Here is an 18,869-nt window from a genome sequence, read left to right on the forward strand (position 1 = left end):
GCCGGCCCGCTGGCGGCTAGTTCAATATTGTCGGGTGCGGCGCCCCACTGGTGCGACACAGCGGGCACCGGTGAGTGGGCAAAGAACTGGTAGAACCCACGCGTGCACCCATTGCATCCCGCAGCGGGGTAGGTGTACAACACTATTTGGCCTGGTGCATTGCCCTGGGACTGGAACGCTTGTGGACTCCCCTGGGCCGAGGGACAGGGGTCATCGGCCCTGTGGGGCGTGTAGCTAAACAGTGCTCCCTTAATTAGAACCTCATGCAAGTGACCTGTGCCTCTGTTTGCAATTGAGGGGTGCTTCCCGGAGCTGCATCGGCATAGGGCCAGGGAGCCAAGTGTCAAAACCGACAGGCGGCGTGGGGTGCTCCACGGCAGGGAGTGGCTGTCGCTTCCTAGCCCTACATCATCCCCCTCACACGGAGCGGACATGGCGACGGGCCGTAGTGGGCACACTACTACACAGACCAAACTGGAAAAGTTTGCATGGCAAAAGACTCACAAGGAAAAAATCAGGTAGTGTCGCAGCCCCTGGGGATGACTCACAACCTTCCAATAAAGACCTTCTAGCGGCGATTACTTCTGTGCGCACCTCTCTTGAGAACCGAATTGACACTGTCGCAACGGAAGTAGCCCTCATGAGGGAAGATATGAGAAAACTGTCTGATCGCGTAAATACCATTGAGAGCACGACTACAGAACTGGTGGCTGATACTACTCTCCTTAAAAAGCAGGTGATCGAGCTGCGTACTTCCCATGAGGCGATGGCAATACAACTCAATGAGTACGAAGGTAGAATGTGACGCAACGATGTCCGAATCCTTGGCGTTACGGGAGGGGCCAGCTGTCGATCTCTTTGTTGAGGAGCTCATCCTGCAGCATCTCCAGCCCAGAGACTTATCCAAGTGTTTTTCCATTGAGAGGGCCCATCGTGTACCGAGGGGCCGGCCGAAACCGGGAGACCACCCCCCGTCCGCTCCTAGCCTGAGTGTTTAACTACCGCGACCGCAATGTGATCCTGCAAACTGCAAGGGCGGCGTCACCATTGACAGTTGAAAACAGTAAAGTTTCTTTCTTTCCGGACTTCACCTTAAGGGTCCAGAAACACCGGAGTTTCCTTGAAGTGAAAAGGGCTCTCCGCGAACATGAGATTAAATATGCCATGTTATTTCCAGCGAAGCTCCGCATCGAATCGGATGGTAAACTATGGTTCTTCACTAGACCGGAGGATGCTTGGGACTGGCTGGCGCACAGTTGGCAAGTAATCGCACAAATCTACACCGATACCTGGCAGTACCAAAGAGTGGCGTCAGCGGCGCCAATCCCCACCTCCCTCTGAGGCGAGTTCCCAAAGCCCTACGGGGTGAGCGCACACACTTGGCCGCCCCAGAGGTCTACACAGTGCTTCTGTTTGTCTGTTACGGCCTGCTGGTGCTACAGGTGGTTTCTCCCTATGGACTCCCCATGGGGATGTGTCGTTCGCTGGATATTTAGATTTGTTTTTGACCCTCTGATGTTTGGGGATACTTGGTGTTCAGTACTGTTCAGTTGCTTAACCGATATATATCAATTTCACTGCTGTGTGTGGCACCCTCGGGCCTGGCTGTTGGACCTATCATTTTATGCCCAGGGAGTGGGGTTGTACACGTTCCCAAAGTTGACAAGGGAGGGCAACAGGCACTCTGCGAGTTGGGGGTGGCGGGTGGTTCCAAACCCGTTATGCAGAGAGGCAGGGTGGGGGGAGGGGGCTTGTTCTGGGAAGGGGGGCTTTTGCTCATTGTGTTTCTTTTGAGTTCTGCATCGGTACTCCTTAATACTGGGTTCTCCAATCTTGCCATAGGTTTTGCTGTTATTATTATATGTGTCATCTACTTACGCTGCTGCTGGCAAAGTGAGCTCCATTGGCTCTTCTCTTTTTCCACTGACTTGAAGCTACAATGCCTGGTTTAACACTTAGTTTGTCCACGTGGAATGTTAATGGCCTCGGGGACAAAATTAAGAGGGGTGTTGTATTGTAATTTATTAAGCGGAGGGAGCTCGATATGGTGTTGTTGCAGGAGTCGCACTTGGTTGGGAACTCCTGTAGAGCCCTCAATAGGAAGGGCTATCAAATGGTGGCCCACTCTGGCTTCACCTCGGGTTCCAGGGGGGTGGAGACTCTCCTCCGGAAGGGTTGTCCCTATATCATCCATAAACCCTGGACTGACGATCAGGGTAGGTATGTGGCACTCCCGGGCTCCTGGGAGGGACGGGTCATTAATGTTGTCTCTGCGTATGCTCCCCCTGGATTGCAGCGACTGCCACTACGTGACGTAGGTACCCTACTGTTGGAAATGCCATTAGGGGTGTTAGTGTTGGGAGGAGATTTTAACCTCACAATAGATGGTTCACAGGACCGTCTCCGGCCCCAGGGGGATCCGCCGAGAGGCTCGCCTCTTTCAGAGTTCACCAACACCCTGAGGGGGGTGGACATTTGGAGGTGGTACAATCCGCTGCACCCACGCTACACATTTCAGTCAGGGGTACATGGTAGCCAATCTTGGATGGACGTACAAGTTACTTACCTTCAGTAACGATGTATCTGATAGAGACGATCCTAGCTGCAGATTCCTTAATGTAGAACTATCCCCAGGCGTGAGAATGGACCCAGAAAACTTTCTTGCCCAGCATCTCTGCGCGCCGGGGTGCGGCACCACGCGACTCCGCCCGACGTCCTCCTCAGGCGTGACGTCAGCGAGGTCACATAAGCCCCACTGACGTCAGTTTGCTTCGGAGAACTTTTCCGCACCACAATGCGGAGCCATCACAACAAAACTGAGAAGAGCATGGGAACAGTGTGTGAAAAAATCAGAGAAACAAAGAGAGACAAACAAAAGGTGAGAATCACCACCAGGGGGCACCAACAGCAGGCCAGAGCCGGAAAGAGCAGATCACCACTGTGAGAAACCACCTTGCAAGCCAAGGCGTAAGCACCAGGTGGCAATAAAGCACCAGAAGGCCAGAGCAGCGAAACCAAAGCAAAAAAAGAGCAAAACACCACTCTATGGAACCACCTTGCAAGCCAAGGCTAGAGCCCTCCTGGAGGCGTAAGCATGTGAAAGGAGACAGAGAGAGAGACAGAGAGAGAGACAGAGAGAGAGACAGAGAGAGAGACAGAGAGAGAGACAGAGAGAGACAGAGAGACAGAGAGACTGCAACCACAGGGGAAGGGCCACAAGCCCGGAACAGAGGAGCAACAGCAACCCATCCTATACTACGCCACCAAGGATGGCCATACTCCCTAAAGGGAGTAGGAGGTCAAGGGACAGGTAAGCCCTCCGCAGGCTACAGTGCCAAGGAGGGCCACTACCTCTGAGAAAAGCAGGAAGTCAAAGGATAGGGAAAAGAACCCCTAACAAGCAAGACCGGTTGGGGATCAGAAACTCCAACGACAGGGAAGGAGCAAAAGTAGGCCCGTACGCTGGAGAGAAACCAGCTGGAGGGATGCCTGACCAGAAGAAATGAAGAGGACACCCACAGAAGACAAGGCACCCAGAGGGAGGCGACGGCAGAAACCCAAGCAGAGGGTCCTCGCAGAACGGGGAGGAAGGGTGGGCCGTGAAGGAATCTGCGGCTAGAATCGTCTCTACCAGATATACCGTTACCGAAGGTAAGTAACTTGTACATCTGATAGAGACTACTAGCCGCAGATTCCTTAACGTAGAATAGATACCCGAGCCATACCCAGAAGGGAGGAGGGCCCCAGCAGGGGACATGTCACCGGGACAAGAAGGGAAAGGCCAGGAAGCTGAAGCCCAACCAAGGGAGAACTGCCCAACCCCCAGACAGCGCCGTAAAAGCCCCAAGGAACACCAGGACCACTGCAACCCCAGAGAGAAGAGGTAGAACTGGAGGCAGGACCCAACGGAAGAAACACCTACACAGGAAAGCTGCACACACCCCCGCCGCAAACAGCAGACAAGGCAAGGATGGCCGCACCGCCAAAGGGCAGACGGAAGAAGAAAGGCCCAAGAGAATACATCAAAGGCCACAACGGCGTAGCAGAACAAACAAGCCCGCACCGGCATGCACAGCCATGAGCAGGGAACACCACGAAACGGTGCACCCAGGATAGATAGACGCCGGCCGAAGGCAGAGGTCAGGAAGGGCCAAGAAGGGTCTAGACACGCCCAAAGGGAGGGCCCGGCACAGACAGACCCACGAAGGAAGAGGAACCAGGCCGAAAGAAAAAGAAAAGAAAGAAAGACGGCACAACGCAATGCCGCAGACAGCAGTCCGGACTAGGCCAGGGACACAGCGATCCAAGAGAAGGACGGCCCAGGGCACAACACAAGCCACTCCAAAACCATCAGCAAAAACATAGCACCAGCGACATACCGTGACGCCACGGAAAGCAGAAGGCCGAAGGACGACCACACCTCCCCAGCACATGAAAAAGCTATATAATAGCTACCATTACCCCACATAGGGCAAGTAACGTCCCAGAACCTGGGAACCCTCTTAGGAAAAAGTTTCCGCAGCAGAGGACAAACAGAAGACCAGCGGAAAAAACCGCAAACGGCTTGGCAACCAGCCAATAAGGAATACACAGAAGGCCTAATCGCAGGCTCTACACAGCTTACCAATAGCCAAAACCACAAGTCAAAACAGGGCTGGACCAGCAGCCAAAAGCACCAAGGCCCTTACAAAAGGGACCAAAGGCACATGAACCACACAGAACAAACAACCGGGAGACGCTCTACAAGGCCCCAGGAAAACCACGGAATAACACCTCCCAAAACACAGACCGACTCACAGGTCACTGAGGAAGAGGAGGGCGAAGCCCCGCAAGAAACCTCTGAATGGCAGAATCCGCGGGGCGGTGGAATAAAAGAGTGCCATCAAAGGGAAGGTCCACCAACCGTTCCCTCACTTTCTCCGGGAACACACTATCCCAGAGCCAGGCATGGCGACGAAGGGCCACAGAAGTAGCCATGGTACGACCAAGCACCTCTGAAACGTCCAGAGCAGAGCGAAGAATAAAGGTCGCCAGCTCCAGGCCATCCAACACTTGGTGCCTTAGATCAACACACGCACCCTCCTGAGAAGCGGCAGACATAAGGGACTCCGCCGAGTCCCTCAAGCAAGAAGTAGCCCTTGCCAAAACACAAAGAGTGTTTAGGGCCCGCAAAGCCGTACTGGTGGAGGCGAAGATATTGCGCCCCCAGGAATCCAACAAGCGGGCCTCGCGTGACGGAGGGGACAACACCTAAGGCAGTCTGCAAAAGAAGGCCCCTGGTAGAGGGGTGGAGGGAAAGACAGACAGGGTCATGCGGTGCAGGACGGTGGCGGTGCAGAAGCGGCTGGGGCACCGGATCCCCAGTGGTCGGCCGCCCCCAACAGAGACGTATGAAGCGAGGCCTCAAAGGGGAGAAGCAGCTCCCTACCCCCATAACCCTGATGGAGGACTTCCAGAAGATGATCTGTGGGGAAATGGGCAGCTGGATTGCCCATGCGCAAGAGCCCCGCCGTTGTGGAAACAGCCCGAGCATAAGCAGCCCCAGCCCCCCTAGGGCCCCGTGGAGGGGAAAGCAGTTCCTCGGTGGGCGACGGCTGCAAACTAAGGCGGACGTCCCCCAGGCCAATGGGAGGAAGGAAAGGCCAAGTCCGAAAAGGAGGAGGAGGAGGAGGAGGAGGAGGCGGCGGAGTGGCCGAGGAATGGGGAACCTGATGCCCTTCCAGCTATGACTGTGGGCGTGGCGACGCCGATGAGCCGTCTTTGGAGGACGCCGGGGAAAACTCCACGACGCGGCGGCCCGTCTCCGGAGAAGACGAGACCAACAAGTGCCAAACCTCTGGGGAAGAGGGAGCGTCCAACGACGACTTAACGACCCACCGCCGGCCCGACACCGTGGAGTCCGCGACCAATGTCAGGTCAACGTCGACCGGCGCCGAAAGGGACACCGGAAGGACCTCCGCCACAACTCGCGGCACAGGAGACCGGAGCGGGGTCGGAGCCAGGGCGGCCAGGGAACGACGCCGAACAGGCGTCGAGTCGACCTCCAACGAGGCAGCTGCCTGCATGGAGGGACGAGGGGGACCTGGGGACACGCCCCAACCCTTAGCCGGCCCCTGCGGCGCCGCCTGGGCCAGCAGCCGCCAGCGCCTGAGCAGCGTCACCTCGGCCAAGGTTGCCGCCTGCCCAGAGGACCGAGTGGGACTCGACGACACGCCCAGAGTCCCAGCACCCTCCCGCGACACCACAGGGACCCCCGCAGGGGGTTGCAGCGAACCAGTGGCGCCCAGGTCCGAACGAGGGAACCCCCGAAAGGCCGCACCCCGACAGCCCCCCATCCTCCGAACCTGAATCCAAACCCTTTGTCGCCGGGGCCGGAGCTGCCGCAGGAGCCCCTACACGCGGCAAGGGACCCGCAGACTTCATAGGAAGTGAAGGAGATAGAAGAGCCAAAGAGGCCTGCAAGGCCGCCGCATAGACCTCCATCTGGGCTCTGGTCACCCCCGCGCCGGTAAACGGCAGATAGGAGGGCGACGCGCGGTGCCGCACCACCCGCAGAGAACCCACGCCCCCAACAGGCCGGAGACCGGGCCTCGGCGACAAACTGCGACACTTACCCACAGGTGAGCGACGCTCCTGCGGCCTGGGAGCGGGACGATGTCAGATGAAGGCGGCGGTTCTTGAAGCCGCCCGCGGGGACGGACGCGGCTACGACGCCGACCAGGACATGCGTGCCAACAGGAGCTACATTCGACGACGCTCCTGCCGGGACTTCGGCTTCATCTGCTGACACGCCTCACAATCTGTGGAGTCGTGGTGCTCCCCCAAACACCACATACAGATGGGGTGAGGGTCCGTCGCCGACATCTGGCGCGCGCAAGAGGAGCACATTTTAAAGCCCGAAGGCATTCGCATAGTGTACCCAAGAAAAACAAGAAAAGAAGGCATGAACAGGCCCGGACATAAGTCGGGTCCGCGTTGCATGCGGAAAAGAAGAAACTGACGTCAGCGCACCGGGGTGGGGCTTATATGACCTCGCTGACGTCACGCCCGCAGAGGACGTCGGGCAGAGACGCGTGGTGGCGCCCCCCCCCCCCCGGTGCGCAGAGTTGTTGGGCAAGAATATATTCCGGGTCCAGTCTCACGCCGGAGGATAATTCTACGTTAAGGAATCTGCGGCTAGTAGTCTCTATCAGATTACATATTCACACACGCTCAGGATGTACAAGCCTTTACAGGTTCCAGCTGCCTGGCTCGGGGGATTTCTGATCACTCCCCCGTCCTCATGTCTTTAGGTATACAACGGGCAAGGCGCCCTGGCTCCATTACTATACAGCCGTGGATGTTCAAAATACCACATCTTAGAGAGGCTCTCCGTAAGGAAACTGAGTATTATTTCGCCGAGAATGTGGGCTCTGTTGACTCTGCGGTGACACTGTGGGGAGCTTTTGGAGCAGTTATAAAGGGCAGGGCACTGTCACTAATGGTGGGACATAGGGCTGAACGATCCAAGAGGCTGACTGAGCTGGAAGCGGAGGTGTCGGATCTGGAGGAGTCAGTTGCGCGGAACCCTAACCACGCAACCCAACATAGCCTTACGATCAAGAGGCAGGATTATAGGCAGCTTCTTTTGGAGGAGGCCATGACGCGTTCTCTATCTTCCCGACATAGGATTTATGAGCAGGGTGAACGAACGGGCAAGCTTCTGGCGTGGCTCGAACGCAGGGAGCAGGCTGCTAGATGGGTGCAGGCGATTGCCATCCCGGAGGGGACGCTCCTCACCGACCCTCAATTGATCGCTGACTCCTTTGCAGCCGATTATGCGGGGGTTTACACAAGTTCGCAGACATCTCAAGCCCCGATGTCGTCCGATCTCCTAGCCACTATTGCTGTGACTAGCATCTCCGACAAGACAGAGAAGCCCTAGAGGTGGATCTTACAGGGGCGGAGATCTAAAAGGATATACGAACTGTCCGGTCCAGCAAAGCGATAGGCCCCAATGGGCTTCCCATCGAGCTTTTTAAACCCATGTCGACATTATTAGCACCTCATTTGTTGAACTTATATAATGAATGTTTTGTGTTGGGTCTCCTTCCAGCTGATATCCGTACGGCGGCTATTGTGGTCATTCATAAACTGAATAAGCCGAAGGAAGATTGTCAATCGTACCACCCCATTTCTCTCCTTACGGTCGAGGCCAAGATCCTGGCCAAACTTCTGGCCAATCGGCTCCTCCCTTATATTATCGACCTGGTTCATCCGGATCAGTCCGGGTTCATGCCAGGGAGAAACACGGCCTGGAATTTGCGACGGGTGCACAGGGTCCTTGGTAGGATTCATACCGTTGAGGAAGACGTGATCCTACTCTCTTTAGACGCCTCTATGGCATTCAATACCGTAGAATGGGACTTTCGCTTTGCCATGCTGGCTCGCATGGGGTTCGGTCCCAAAATAATACGTTGGATTAGACTATTGTATACACAACCCACCACACATGTCGTTGTCAATAATCATCGCTCTGCCACTTTCACTCTCCGCCGGGGCACTAGGCAGAGTTGTCCTTCGTCTCTATTACTCTTCGCCCTTGTCTTGGAGCCCCTGGCTGTCTGGGTACTGGGAGATCCGGGGATACGGGGGCTTAAATGGACAGCGGACCACAAGGATCGCATCTCGTTATATGCTGATATTCTCCTGTATCTGGCCTCTCCAGCGCGTTCTCTGCGACGGGTGCTTCATATTTTTCATATCTTTGGTGCCCACTCTGGATATAGTATAAACTGGTCCAAGTCCCAGATGTATCCGTTATGGGGCACCCCCCCCCCCCCCCAGGCCAGTCCTCGGGGTTATGAGATACTAGTGGCTCCCCGTGGCTTTCGCTACCTTGGCATTTTTGTAACCCCGGTCATTGATCTCTTTTTTGAACAAAACTTGCTCGGACCACTTTAGCGTTTCAAATCTGACGTCCTACATTGGCGCTCACTCCCTCTCACTCTCCTGGGACGTGCGTCCTTGTTCAAGATGCTCGCACGTCCGCGGTTCCTCTATGTGCTGCAGAACACCCCCAACCCTGTCCCAAACTCTTACTTCTCCCAAATCAAGGGTGTCTTGCGGGGCTTATTGTGGGAAGACCGTGCGCCGTGGATTGCAATGAACAAACTCACCATGGGATGGCATGATGGGGGCATAGGGTTGCCAGATTTACGACTATTACCGAGCATCCCAGTTGATCGCAGTTAATAGATGGGTGTTCGGCCCCCATGATGAATAACCTCAAGATTTCCACATAAAAAACTGCCATCCTTTCATGAAGCAGATAGATGCGCTGAAATAAAGTATTGCTCCCTAGAGTAGAACACGGTTTCTGAGTAACCCGGAGGATTAGCATATTTTAGGAAGTCTTCCTATAGGGCTCCAGACAGATGAACCTCCTGGAGACACGTGCAGCGATCCTCGTGACTTTCATGAATGCGACATAAGGAGGTGCTTGGGCACACAACATCCTGCCTAGGTAAAGGAGGAGGGGGGATAGAAATAGGAGACGGACAAGGGGGCAAATAATGTTGGTCTCCTTTCTCCGCAGACAGCATCGGCGCAGGAGTTTGAGAAGTCTGACTTACTTAAGGTATAATACATCTGGAGCTGAGCACATACTTCACCTGTACCACAGTTCCGCACTGTCTGTGGAGGGGAGAAGGGGGTAGGTGTTATAATTTAAAATGAATGAGGCTAGAGCTGCCCTTACGATATCGAAGGAAAAGTGTGGTGTTCAACACTACCCATTCCGGTACCAGCTACGACCACATGTTTCATGTGCAGCTGAAGACACCAGTACCAGCCAACAGCCACTCAGAACTGTGCCCCGAAGGAGGGCAGCTGCCTCGGACCCCCGCACATCCATGCTTCTCCGGCAGCAGCCCGAAGGACAGGACAGCCGCCTCGGACCCCAGCACATCCATGCTTCTCCGGCAGCAGCCCGAAGGACTTCGGACAGCCGCCTCGGACCCCAGCACATCCATGCTTCTCCGGCAGCAGCCCGAAGGACTCCGGACAGCCGCCTCGGACCCCAGCGCATCCATGCTTCTCCGGCAGCAGCCCGAAGGACAGGACAGCCGCCTCGGACCCCAGCACATCCATGCTTCTCCGGCAGCAGCCCGAAGGACTCCGGACAGCCGCCTCGGACCCCTGCACATCCATGCTTCTCCGGCAGCAGCCCGAAGGACAGGACAGCCGCCTCGGACCCCAACACATCCATGCTTCTCCGGCAGCAGCCCGAAGGACAGGACAGCCGCCTCGGACCCCAGCACATCCATGCTTCTCCGGCAGCAGCCCGAAGGACAGGACAGCCGCCTCGGACCCCAGCACATCCATGCTTCTCCGGCAGCAGCCCGAAGGACAGGACAGCCGCCTCGGACCCCCGCACATCCATGCTTCTCCGGCAGCAGCGCCTCCGCCCAGCCAGGCGGCCTGAACTCCAACGAAGGGGAGTCTGACAGAGCCTTCGGTCCCCACTGCCATTGCCATACACCACAGGTACGTATCACTGCAACTTTCAGAAATGGAAGACAGGCTGGCAGCGCCCTTGAGCATGCCTTCCTCAATCCCAGCCCTGGGAGAGTAGAGACAAAGGGCACACAAGAGGGAGAACAAGGGAAGGCTCGACCTCCATGTGAGTGAAGGAGAGAAAGAAGGGGGCGAGTATAAGGAAGGAGATGAGCTTAGTGAGGGAGGAACGAATCTGCATCTGATCAGCACTGCAAGGACATCATCATGCCGTGCTCCCCCAAGGAGATACCCGGATGCTGGAGGATGGAAGCAGGGGAGAAACATGTAAACGAAAGGGCTGTGCAAGGCAAAGAATTATCAATTAAAGATTATTTACCCTTTCTCCTAGCCCCCACCATGACAGCCGTTTCCACAAACCCCTTGACGCATGGTATATAAGCATGTGAGGGTTTGACAGAGGTCCCTTGATTTTACAACACCGTGCACCTCTTCAGCAGCAGACATGGCTCGTCCTCACCTGCACAGTATGGCTCCCTGCACTGCTGGCGCGCTTCCACCGCCGCCCCTGCATGAAGGCCTCGCCCACCAGCAGAGCCAGCTTCCTTTCCATCTCTGCTTGGAACACGTCTTCTTGAATCTTCTGTTCATTTACGCCGAGAAGAACTAAAAGTCCAAAAAAAGAAAGGAGACATTCTTTCAGTCAACATTTTGTAAAAGTGAAGCAGTGGAATGCTGCAAAGCATCTTGTTCATTGGTCCGCTTCCTGCCATCAAACGCTCTGCATGCACTGGGGGTCTCCCAGGATCGGATTTGGGTTGAGTTAGTTCACAGTATTGCGCTGCACAACTTGGGCGAGGAGGACCGCCGAGGGGATGCTTGGTGTGTCTCTAAACAGAATGCAGAAGGATGGAGAGGAGTGGAAAAACCAGGCCCACCAGAGGCAAAGGAGTCACCGCATGGGGTTAAAATAAAGGGACAGACAGGATGCCTACAATGCTTCCCCAGGGACCCTCCAGCGATGGCTGAAACGGGAGGAATCAAAGGAGCTGCAGACAGCAGGCTGACCTTGGAGAGGACAGAAGGTGCACAGCCTCTCAGTGCGGGGAGGAGAAAGAACTAAAACAGCAAGTCTGTGCCAACCTCGTGCTTAAACCCACAGGCAGAAACTGGGGAGACCCCTTGCTACAGAAAAGAGGTGCGCATTGCCTCCTGGTAGAACAGGGCGGAAGCCCTGAAGGTGCTGTAGCTGGTTAAAGAGTCATCACCACATCACAGCGCAACACACAAGAGTAATACACTGGAGCGTGCAACAAGGAAAGGCATAGCTTCACCAAACAGACACAAAACAAACTAGATGCATAGGGAGGAGGCCACTGTTTACTTCAGTTTATGGAAAACTCTTTCTGTTGTCACATCTTTGATCTACAGCACATAAATCCAACGGCTAACAAAATGGAGGCATCCTTAGTAACCTGAACTTGCTCCATCTAACGAATACACTTTTTCCGTTCTTCATCACTAAGCTATTCAGCGGCAAGAGACTCCTTACAGAGTGATAGCTGGGCTTTACAAAAATCCCTTAAATAAATAAATGAAATACCGAAAAACATCAGCAATTCAATTCATTAAAAACACTACAATAAAATAAGAAAGATTCTGGGGAGAAGGGAAATTAAAAAAAAGAAAGGCAGGCACGTAAGCACGGTTCAATGCAGTCATCATATCACTGAGCTACACAGCCCCTGTGGTTTTTCTGTTCGCTTGCTTGGACATAAGGGACAGCAATTTATTATGTAAGGTTTTTCCCTGTCGCAGGTGTGTGTAAGGTATGCACATTTCACCTGCAGCGCTTGCATGCGTATCTGGTAATGAGCAGACCAAACTCCATGAATCTGATCTTGTAGAGCAATCAGGGATCTACTGTAACTGGCACCAAAAAGGACTACTTTAAAGTAATGTCTCTTGCGTTTCTAACAAGCACTGCCAATGCCAATGCGTCTGGCTTTCAAATGAAAGTGCCTTATCAAATAATGAACGGTTATCATACATGGACTTTGCCACTCAGCGTAGAACTCGTGTCCATTCATCCACTCCCCGACTTATTCTTGCATTCACTCACTTACATAAACACAAACTCAACACCATAAGCAAGATAAAAAAAGAAAAGGAGAAAGAGAAAACATGCTGCCGTCTAACCATTGAAGGCATATGCTTCTATAACAAATAAAATTAAATATAGCAGCAGGTGGCTGTCTTGCAATTTTATTGTGCATGCCATTTTTCTGTTTTGCAGTTCCATCATAGCCGCCACATTTATAGCCAAATGGTTGGTCATCTTTGAATCGTAAAACAGAGAAACTATGGACAATAACACCCACGGCAGTGGCCTAGAACGGAGGCTGTGGCCTTGCTGGGTGTGGCACACTGCAGCTGAAACGAGCGGCAAGCAAGCAGCCTGTTAGCGTGTCTGGGAGCTGTATTATGCTCTAAAAATATTGAAAATAAAAAACCGAGGAAAGAAATTCGAGGAAAAACTGGAAAACCAAAGGAATTGACAGCCAGTCCTAGCACTAAAGCACACTCATTTTCAGGTGGATGTGAAAAATACTGAAAGTCACATATGGAAGTCACATATGGGGCAGGCAACGGTGATTATGGCTGACCCATCGCCCTGTGCTGAAAGTTATCATTGGATGCAAGCGGAGTTAACCATCCATCCATCCATCCATCCATCAACACCCTTTGAAAAGCACAGGTCAATGCCCAGGGGCCTGTTCCCTCCTTCAAACTAGACACAAAGAGTGTGATCCCCCAGCAGGGATCAACTCGCAGAGAAAGTGCTGGAAAGAGGGCGTGGGAGAGTTATGTCCCCTGGCACAGAGCAAACGCCAAAGCAGATCGCACCATTAGTGGAGTCTGCTTTCATTTCATTTTGCTGTGATGTCAGCGAGCTAGCTGCGCGAGGTGGCGTTACGCAATATAGAAAATAATGAACCATTTCCCTCGCATCACGACTGTTTTTTTTTTTTAATACTTTGTGGTCTTTTCACCTGAAACATTTTCTTTTCAAGTACGGAGGACGACCCGTCGACGTCCTTTGCACTACAAAGGTAGTGTGAAGAACGTCAGAGCCGCCCCCTGCACTAAAGTGGTTATAACCCCTCATTAAAACACTGTCGGAGCAAAGCAAACAAAAGTAGGGTAAAAGTGAAAAAAACACAAGTGTCCAGAAATATGCAAAGTAAGGGGTGAGAGAGAAGTGTATGGCTTTAGTTGATACTGAGACCCTTCCCTAAACACATTAATACATTATTACAGTTCGGGTTTCTCTGTCCATGTCCCGGACATCATTCGTTTTTTCTCGTCATATATGATTCATTTTATAATTGCAGAAGCAGGCACAGATTGTTCGACGCTACGGGTTGCCCAAAAGAGTTAATATTAAGATGTGAGGCGAGAAAAAACAAGAAGGGGAGAGTGTCCGCACCCTTAGAGGTGCTGCTCGATATTGTGGCGGTGCCCAATGTGCTCTTCTGGATCCGCGATCAGCTTGCGTCAGCACACATCTGCAGGGGGCCTTCCTGAACTCCAGGAGGCTGCGTCCTGAGCGCCAAGAACTCATTGCACTCTTGATTTTAGGCGCTGCCCTGGGAAATGGCTGAGTTTTAATGTCATTTCAGGGAAGGCCTCCCAGGAGAAATAAGATACTAGAATGGTAATCGGAGGGAGAAGGTCTCAGTTTGCTCGAGGACGTTGTTTCTGCTCTTGGAATAGCACTCATTCACAAAGCCATTCTTTCAACAGACTGCCCATTACAACCCTCTGCTCGGGGGCCTGTTCCAGCCATGGCTTTGCTCGCGGGAGTCATGGAAGTCTAACAGGTTAACTCTTGCCAAGGCAGCATTTCTGCGAGTTTCTGCACCTTGCAGAGCCGAGAGCATTGCCGCTCTCAGACCTCGATCCATGAGATGCTCATAGTCCATTATATGCTCTCACCAATGCCAGGAGTTGAGGAGCACACAAGTCTGGGGTACTCACTGGCAAGCTTGACGAGAATATACAGGAGCGAGATATGTGGAGTGATAAATTAAACAGCCTTGCCTCATGGACTATTGCGTCTTGCTCGGCATTTGGGCTGTGCACGTTTTTGATTTTTGGGGAATCGGACATTTTCAGCAGTTCATCAGGAAGGTTCCTGTATTAGTTTCAGCGGGTACTGCGGCTGTGGTAATATATGTGGTTGCTGCTACTACGGTCCAGGCTGCTGCTGTTACAGCAGTGGAGGCAGGCGTGGTCCCAGTACTGGTTATAGCTGCACCTCCTGCTACTGTCTGTTGTGGCATCTGTGGTTACTACTGTTGTCCCTGCTGTGGCTACACAACTGATGTGGAAGGTGTTGCCACTGCTGTGGTTCTTTTTGTGCTTGCAACTACTATTGCAACAGTTTTTGCTACTGCGGTTGTGGTCGCAGCTATTGTGGCTCTTTTTGCTGCGGCTGTTATCCCTGCTGTGGCAGAAGCTTTAGTGGCTGCCGTTGATACGGTGGCGGCTGTGGTTGATGTGACGGATCCCTGTAGTTGTTACAGTGTTGGTTAATAGTATGGTGGCGGCTCTGGTCACTTCCAGAGTCCCCACTGTGCTTGCAGGTGTTGCTGTTGGGCCTCCTGATATTGCTGCTGTAGAGGTGGTGATTGTAGAGTAGTTGCTGCTGTAGTCTCTGCCATGGCAGTGACTCCTAGTGTTGTCTCAGGTTTTGTCATTGCTGTTCAATGAGAAACCTTTAAAGAGATTCTCTCATGGATCCCCAAGTTGCTTAACTCATTACGTAGGCTTATTTACCAGTTGGATAATTCCTGCTTTATTTTGCAGTTTTATATAGCACGAACATGTCCTAATGGGTAGCTCTTCACAAAAGTATAGTGTTTACTGCATGCAAGCAGTTTACAAAAGCGCAGATTCAATCACATAAGACATTAGCTCATCACAACAATGCACATCATCATAGATACATGTTGAAGACTATAGACTGCAAAATAGACTGTGGAAAGTTCAACCAAAGATCCCTCTCCATTTGTTCCGATTTTCCTTACACGAATCCCTGATAAAAGTCAAGCACCTACTATGGCCAAGCAGGTCTAGCGAAGTTTCGTAGAGATGAAAGTTTGTAAAGCAGAGGGTGGCATGATCAGTCTAGTTGTTTTTCAGAGGAACTCCTGAACAAGACGGCCACCTTGTGAAAATAAGATATATAGCCTCTTGGCGGCACAAGTCCCAGTTTCCTTTTCTGTCTTCACAATGGTGAGCGGCAAGACCAGCCTAGAAGGGAGCGGGGATCTTTGACCCCCAGACAGAGTCTGCCCCAGTAGTTAGGCAGTGCTGCCCACTGCACGGTGCCTCTCCCCAGACTATCCTGACGTAGCCAGCACATGTGGCCAGGTATAAGACAACACAAGCGAGGGCCAGGGGAGTCTTCGCCCTCCATCCACCCAGGCCCTATTAAGCACTGGGTGCCATGATAAGTTTCCAGGCGGGTCTCGGGACAAGGAAGAGGTCGAGCTGCCTGCCGCATCAGACAGAAAGGGTTCATTCACCTCACAGACTTCATCCCGCTCAGTGAGCAGGCAGCAGGAGTGGGCCTCTCAAGTTGCCCTTTGATCGGTGTGAGTGAATGGCAGCATTGTGTAATCCAGTGGTCCTGTATTTGCTCCATCATATGAGCCAGGTGTCTCATTCTCTGCCACATACCCCGCTTGTATTATATCCAAACATCGAAAAGAGCAATGAGGGTTTAGGGGCAGCAGCAAACAACAGCCTGCGAGGAGCTCTGGGCCCTTTGAGATCCCACAACTAAACAAAACTGATAAAGCGAAGTCCGACAACAAGATAGCAAGAATACCATGGCATCGGGCTTCACCGGATTCCATTTCAGGAATTTTCAAACCATTTATATGATCCAGTGACTTGGATGTTAATCGGGCTTTAACTCATTGTAATGAGGCTTTAATAGCGACATTTGACACTATCGTGCCACTGAAATGAGCGACAACACCAAACAAAGACCACATGCCCCTTGGTACACTACTGAGTTAGGGCAAGAAAAACCTGCTTGCAAAAAAAACTAGAGAGATTATGGTGGAGGACCAAAAATTCAAACTGCAAATATATTTATAGTGTCCTTCTCTAGATATCAGCGAAATATCAAATCTGCTTGAAAGAGTTACATTACTAACCAATTGAACAGGCAGGCAATTATTCAAAAGTGCTATTTAAAGTCTTAAACAATTTTTGCTATACCCACACCATGCAGCCAATTAACTCTCGCCTCATAAGAATGATGTAAATCCCTTTACAAACTTCGAGGACAAAATTCAAAAGATATACCAGAATGTTCCTATCCCGCAGATGAATGCACTGATACTGTGAAGATTATATTCAGCCTTGCCAAAGTGTAATTTTGGCCTAGCAAAGTATGAACCACTCTCTCTAGAGCAGGTTGAGATGTAATTAGAAAAGGCGGAATCAGATCTCCTTTAGACCCTTGGCCTTCTAGGACAACTGCCTCACTTACAGCTTGCTCCTTCAGTTCAGGTCCGGTTTAATTCAACAGTGGAATTAGGCACTATCCCCTTAGAGTGGAAATCTGCACAAGTCTACCCATTCAAAAGAAAGCCAATAAAGTTCCCAAAATGTACCTATTTACCTTCCAATCTCATTGTTGACCCTTCTAGGGAAGCAATTAGAAGGCTTAATTAACAAATAACTGACAGCCTATCTTGAGGTGAACCAAATTCTGAACCCTTCGCAATCAGGGTTTAGATCCTCACATAGAACACAGACAGCACTATTAGCCGTCCACACTTGCTTGATGCTGGTGTCCCATCTGTGTTAGTGCTGCTGGATTTCTCTGCAGCTTTCGACACAGTATCACACTCAAGGCTGTTGCAGAGACAGCAGGACGTAGGGATTCCTGGGATGGCTCTCAAATGGTTTAAAAAAAATTGGAAAATAGAACCCAAATCATGGCTCTGTACTTTAAAATCCCGCACTATATGAATCGATAAGGGTGCACCGCAGGGCTTGTGTTTGAGCCCTACGTTGTTCAACATATATGTGGCCCCCCCTTTGGCTTTGAAATAATATCATATACAGATGTCACACAGCTGATCTTTTCTTTCGATAAAGATCTGGCTAAAACAAAAGATCGTTTTGCCAAGGGAATATTAGCCATTTCAGGATGGGGGAGGACAACTAACTGCTTACAATTGATTGTCGAAAAGACCGAGATTATGCTGTTTGGCAAGGCCAATCAACTCTGATCTGACGAGTGGCGACCTGCTGCACTTTGCGCAGTTCCGACCCCTAGATAGCCAGTGAAGAATCTTGGTACAAAAACAGATCAAGCATGATCTATGGGCTGGAGCTGGACGACGAGGATTGGATTTCTGCGGTGGCCTCTCCGAAAGAGGTGGCCATCCCGGCTCGCCTTCGTTTCGTCCAGCTCAAGATCCTTCACCGGGTTTACGTGACGGGGCCAAGGCTTTTGCGTATGGGTTTTGCTGGTGACGGAATGTGTAAGCGTGGCTGTGGTGCATTGGCGACTTTCATGCATATACTGTGGGAGTGCCCGAAGGTGGAGCGATTCTGGCGTGGTGTGCATGAGGTCCTGCGAGTGGTGACGCGTGTCGCGCTGCTGCCTGAAGCGAGGAGATGCTTGCTGAATGTCTGGGAACCAAATGACTATTCGGTCCCGCAGACGCGGTGGGTGACTCTGGGATACATGATAGCTAAGCGTGATATTGCTCAATTGTGGGGATCCCAGAGGCCCCCTGCGGTGTCGGCCTGGAAAGAGCATATGGATTGGTGTATGTTTCGCGAAAAGGTGGTGTATGTGGCGAGGGGTAAGCCTGGGGCGTGGGTGAAACTCTGGGGCCCCTGGAACGCCTACCGCGGGGGTATTTGTGAACCGCCACTCCTACCGGCTGCCTCGCCTGCTCCGTCTCCCTAGACGGCCCCCCTCCCTCGGCCGCGGGCGCGCGGTCCCCCAGTCCCTGATCTACTCCCATTCCCCTCTTCAGAGTTTTGCTGCTGGTTTTGATCCCCCACTTATGGAGCACGTGTTGTCATTTTGGATTGCGGGTTGCCTTGCGGGTGTGGTTTTTTGGTGTTGTTTCGCTTTAAGAAAATGGAACCGTACTGTGGGCATGGAGCCGTGTGGCCTGCACCATCGATTACTCCTGTTTTCCTACTCTGCACTGCTGAGAGACTTTTACTGTATGTACGCAATATGCTTTTGATACTCTAGCGGCCGGCCGGGTGGTTGTAGGCCCATACCTGTAACTTCTGCAAACTGCAATAAACGGTTTCAAAAA

General features: G+C 52.3%; 1 protein-coding gene across 4 annotated transcripts in view; it reads right to left on the reverse strand.

Moving 5' to 3' along the window:
• The window catches only part of KIAA1549 (KIAA1549 ortholog), a 746,373-nt gene that overhangs the window by 314,231 nt on the left and 413,273 nt on the right, over nucleotides 1-18,869 (reverse strand). For all 4 annotated transcript variants that reach the window (XM_085652039.1, XM_085652040.1, XM_085652037.1 and 1 more), the window contains exon 8: nucleotides 11,018-11,163. In XM_085652039.1, the coding sequence (XP_085508165.1) occupies nucleotides 11,018-11,163 (146 nt within the window). The remainder of the gene's footprint in view (nucleotides 1-11,017; nucleotides 11,164-18,869) is intronic.

The sequence above is a fragment of the Triturus cristatus genome, chromosome 4_1 (assembly GCF_964204655.1).
Source record: "Triturus cristatus chromosome 4_1, aTriCri1.1, whole genome shotgun sequence".
In the NCBI taxonomy this organism is placed as follows: domain Eukaryota; kingdom Metazoa; phylum Chordata; class Amphibia; order Caudata; family Salamandridae; genus Triturus; species Triturus cristatus.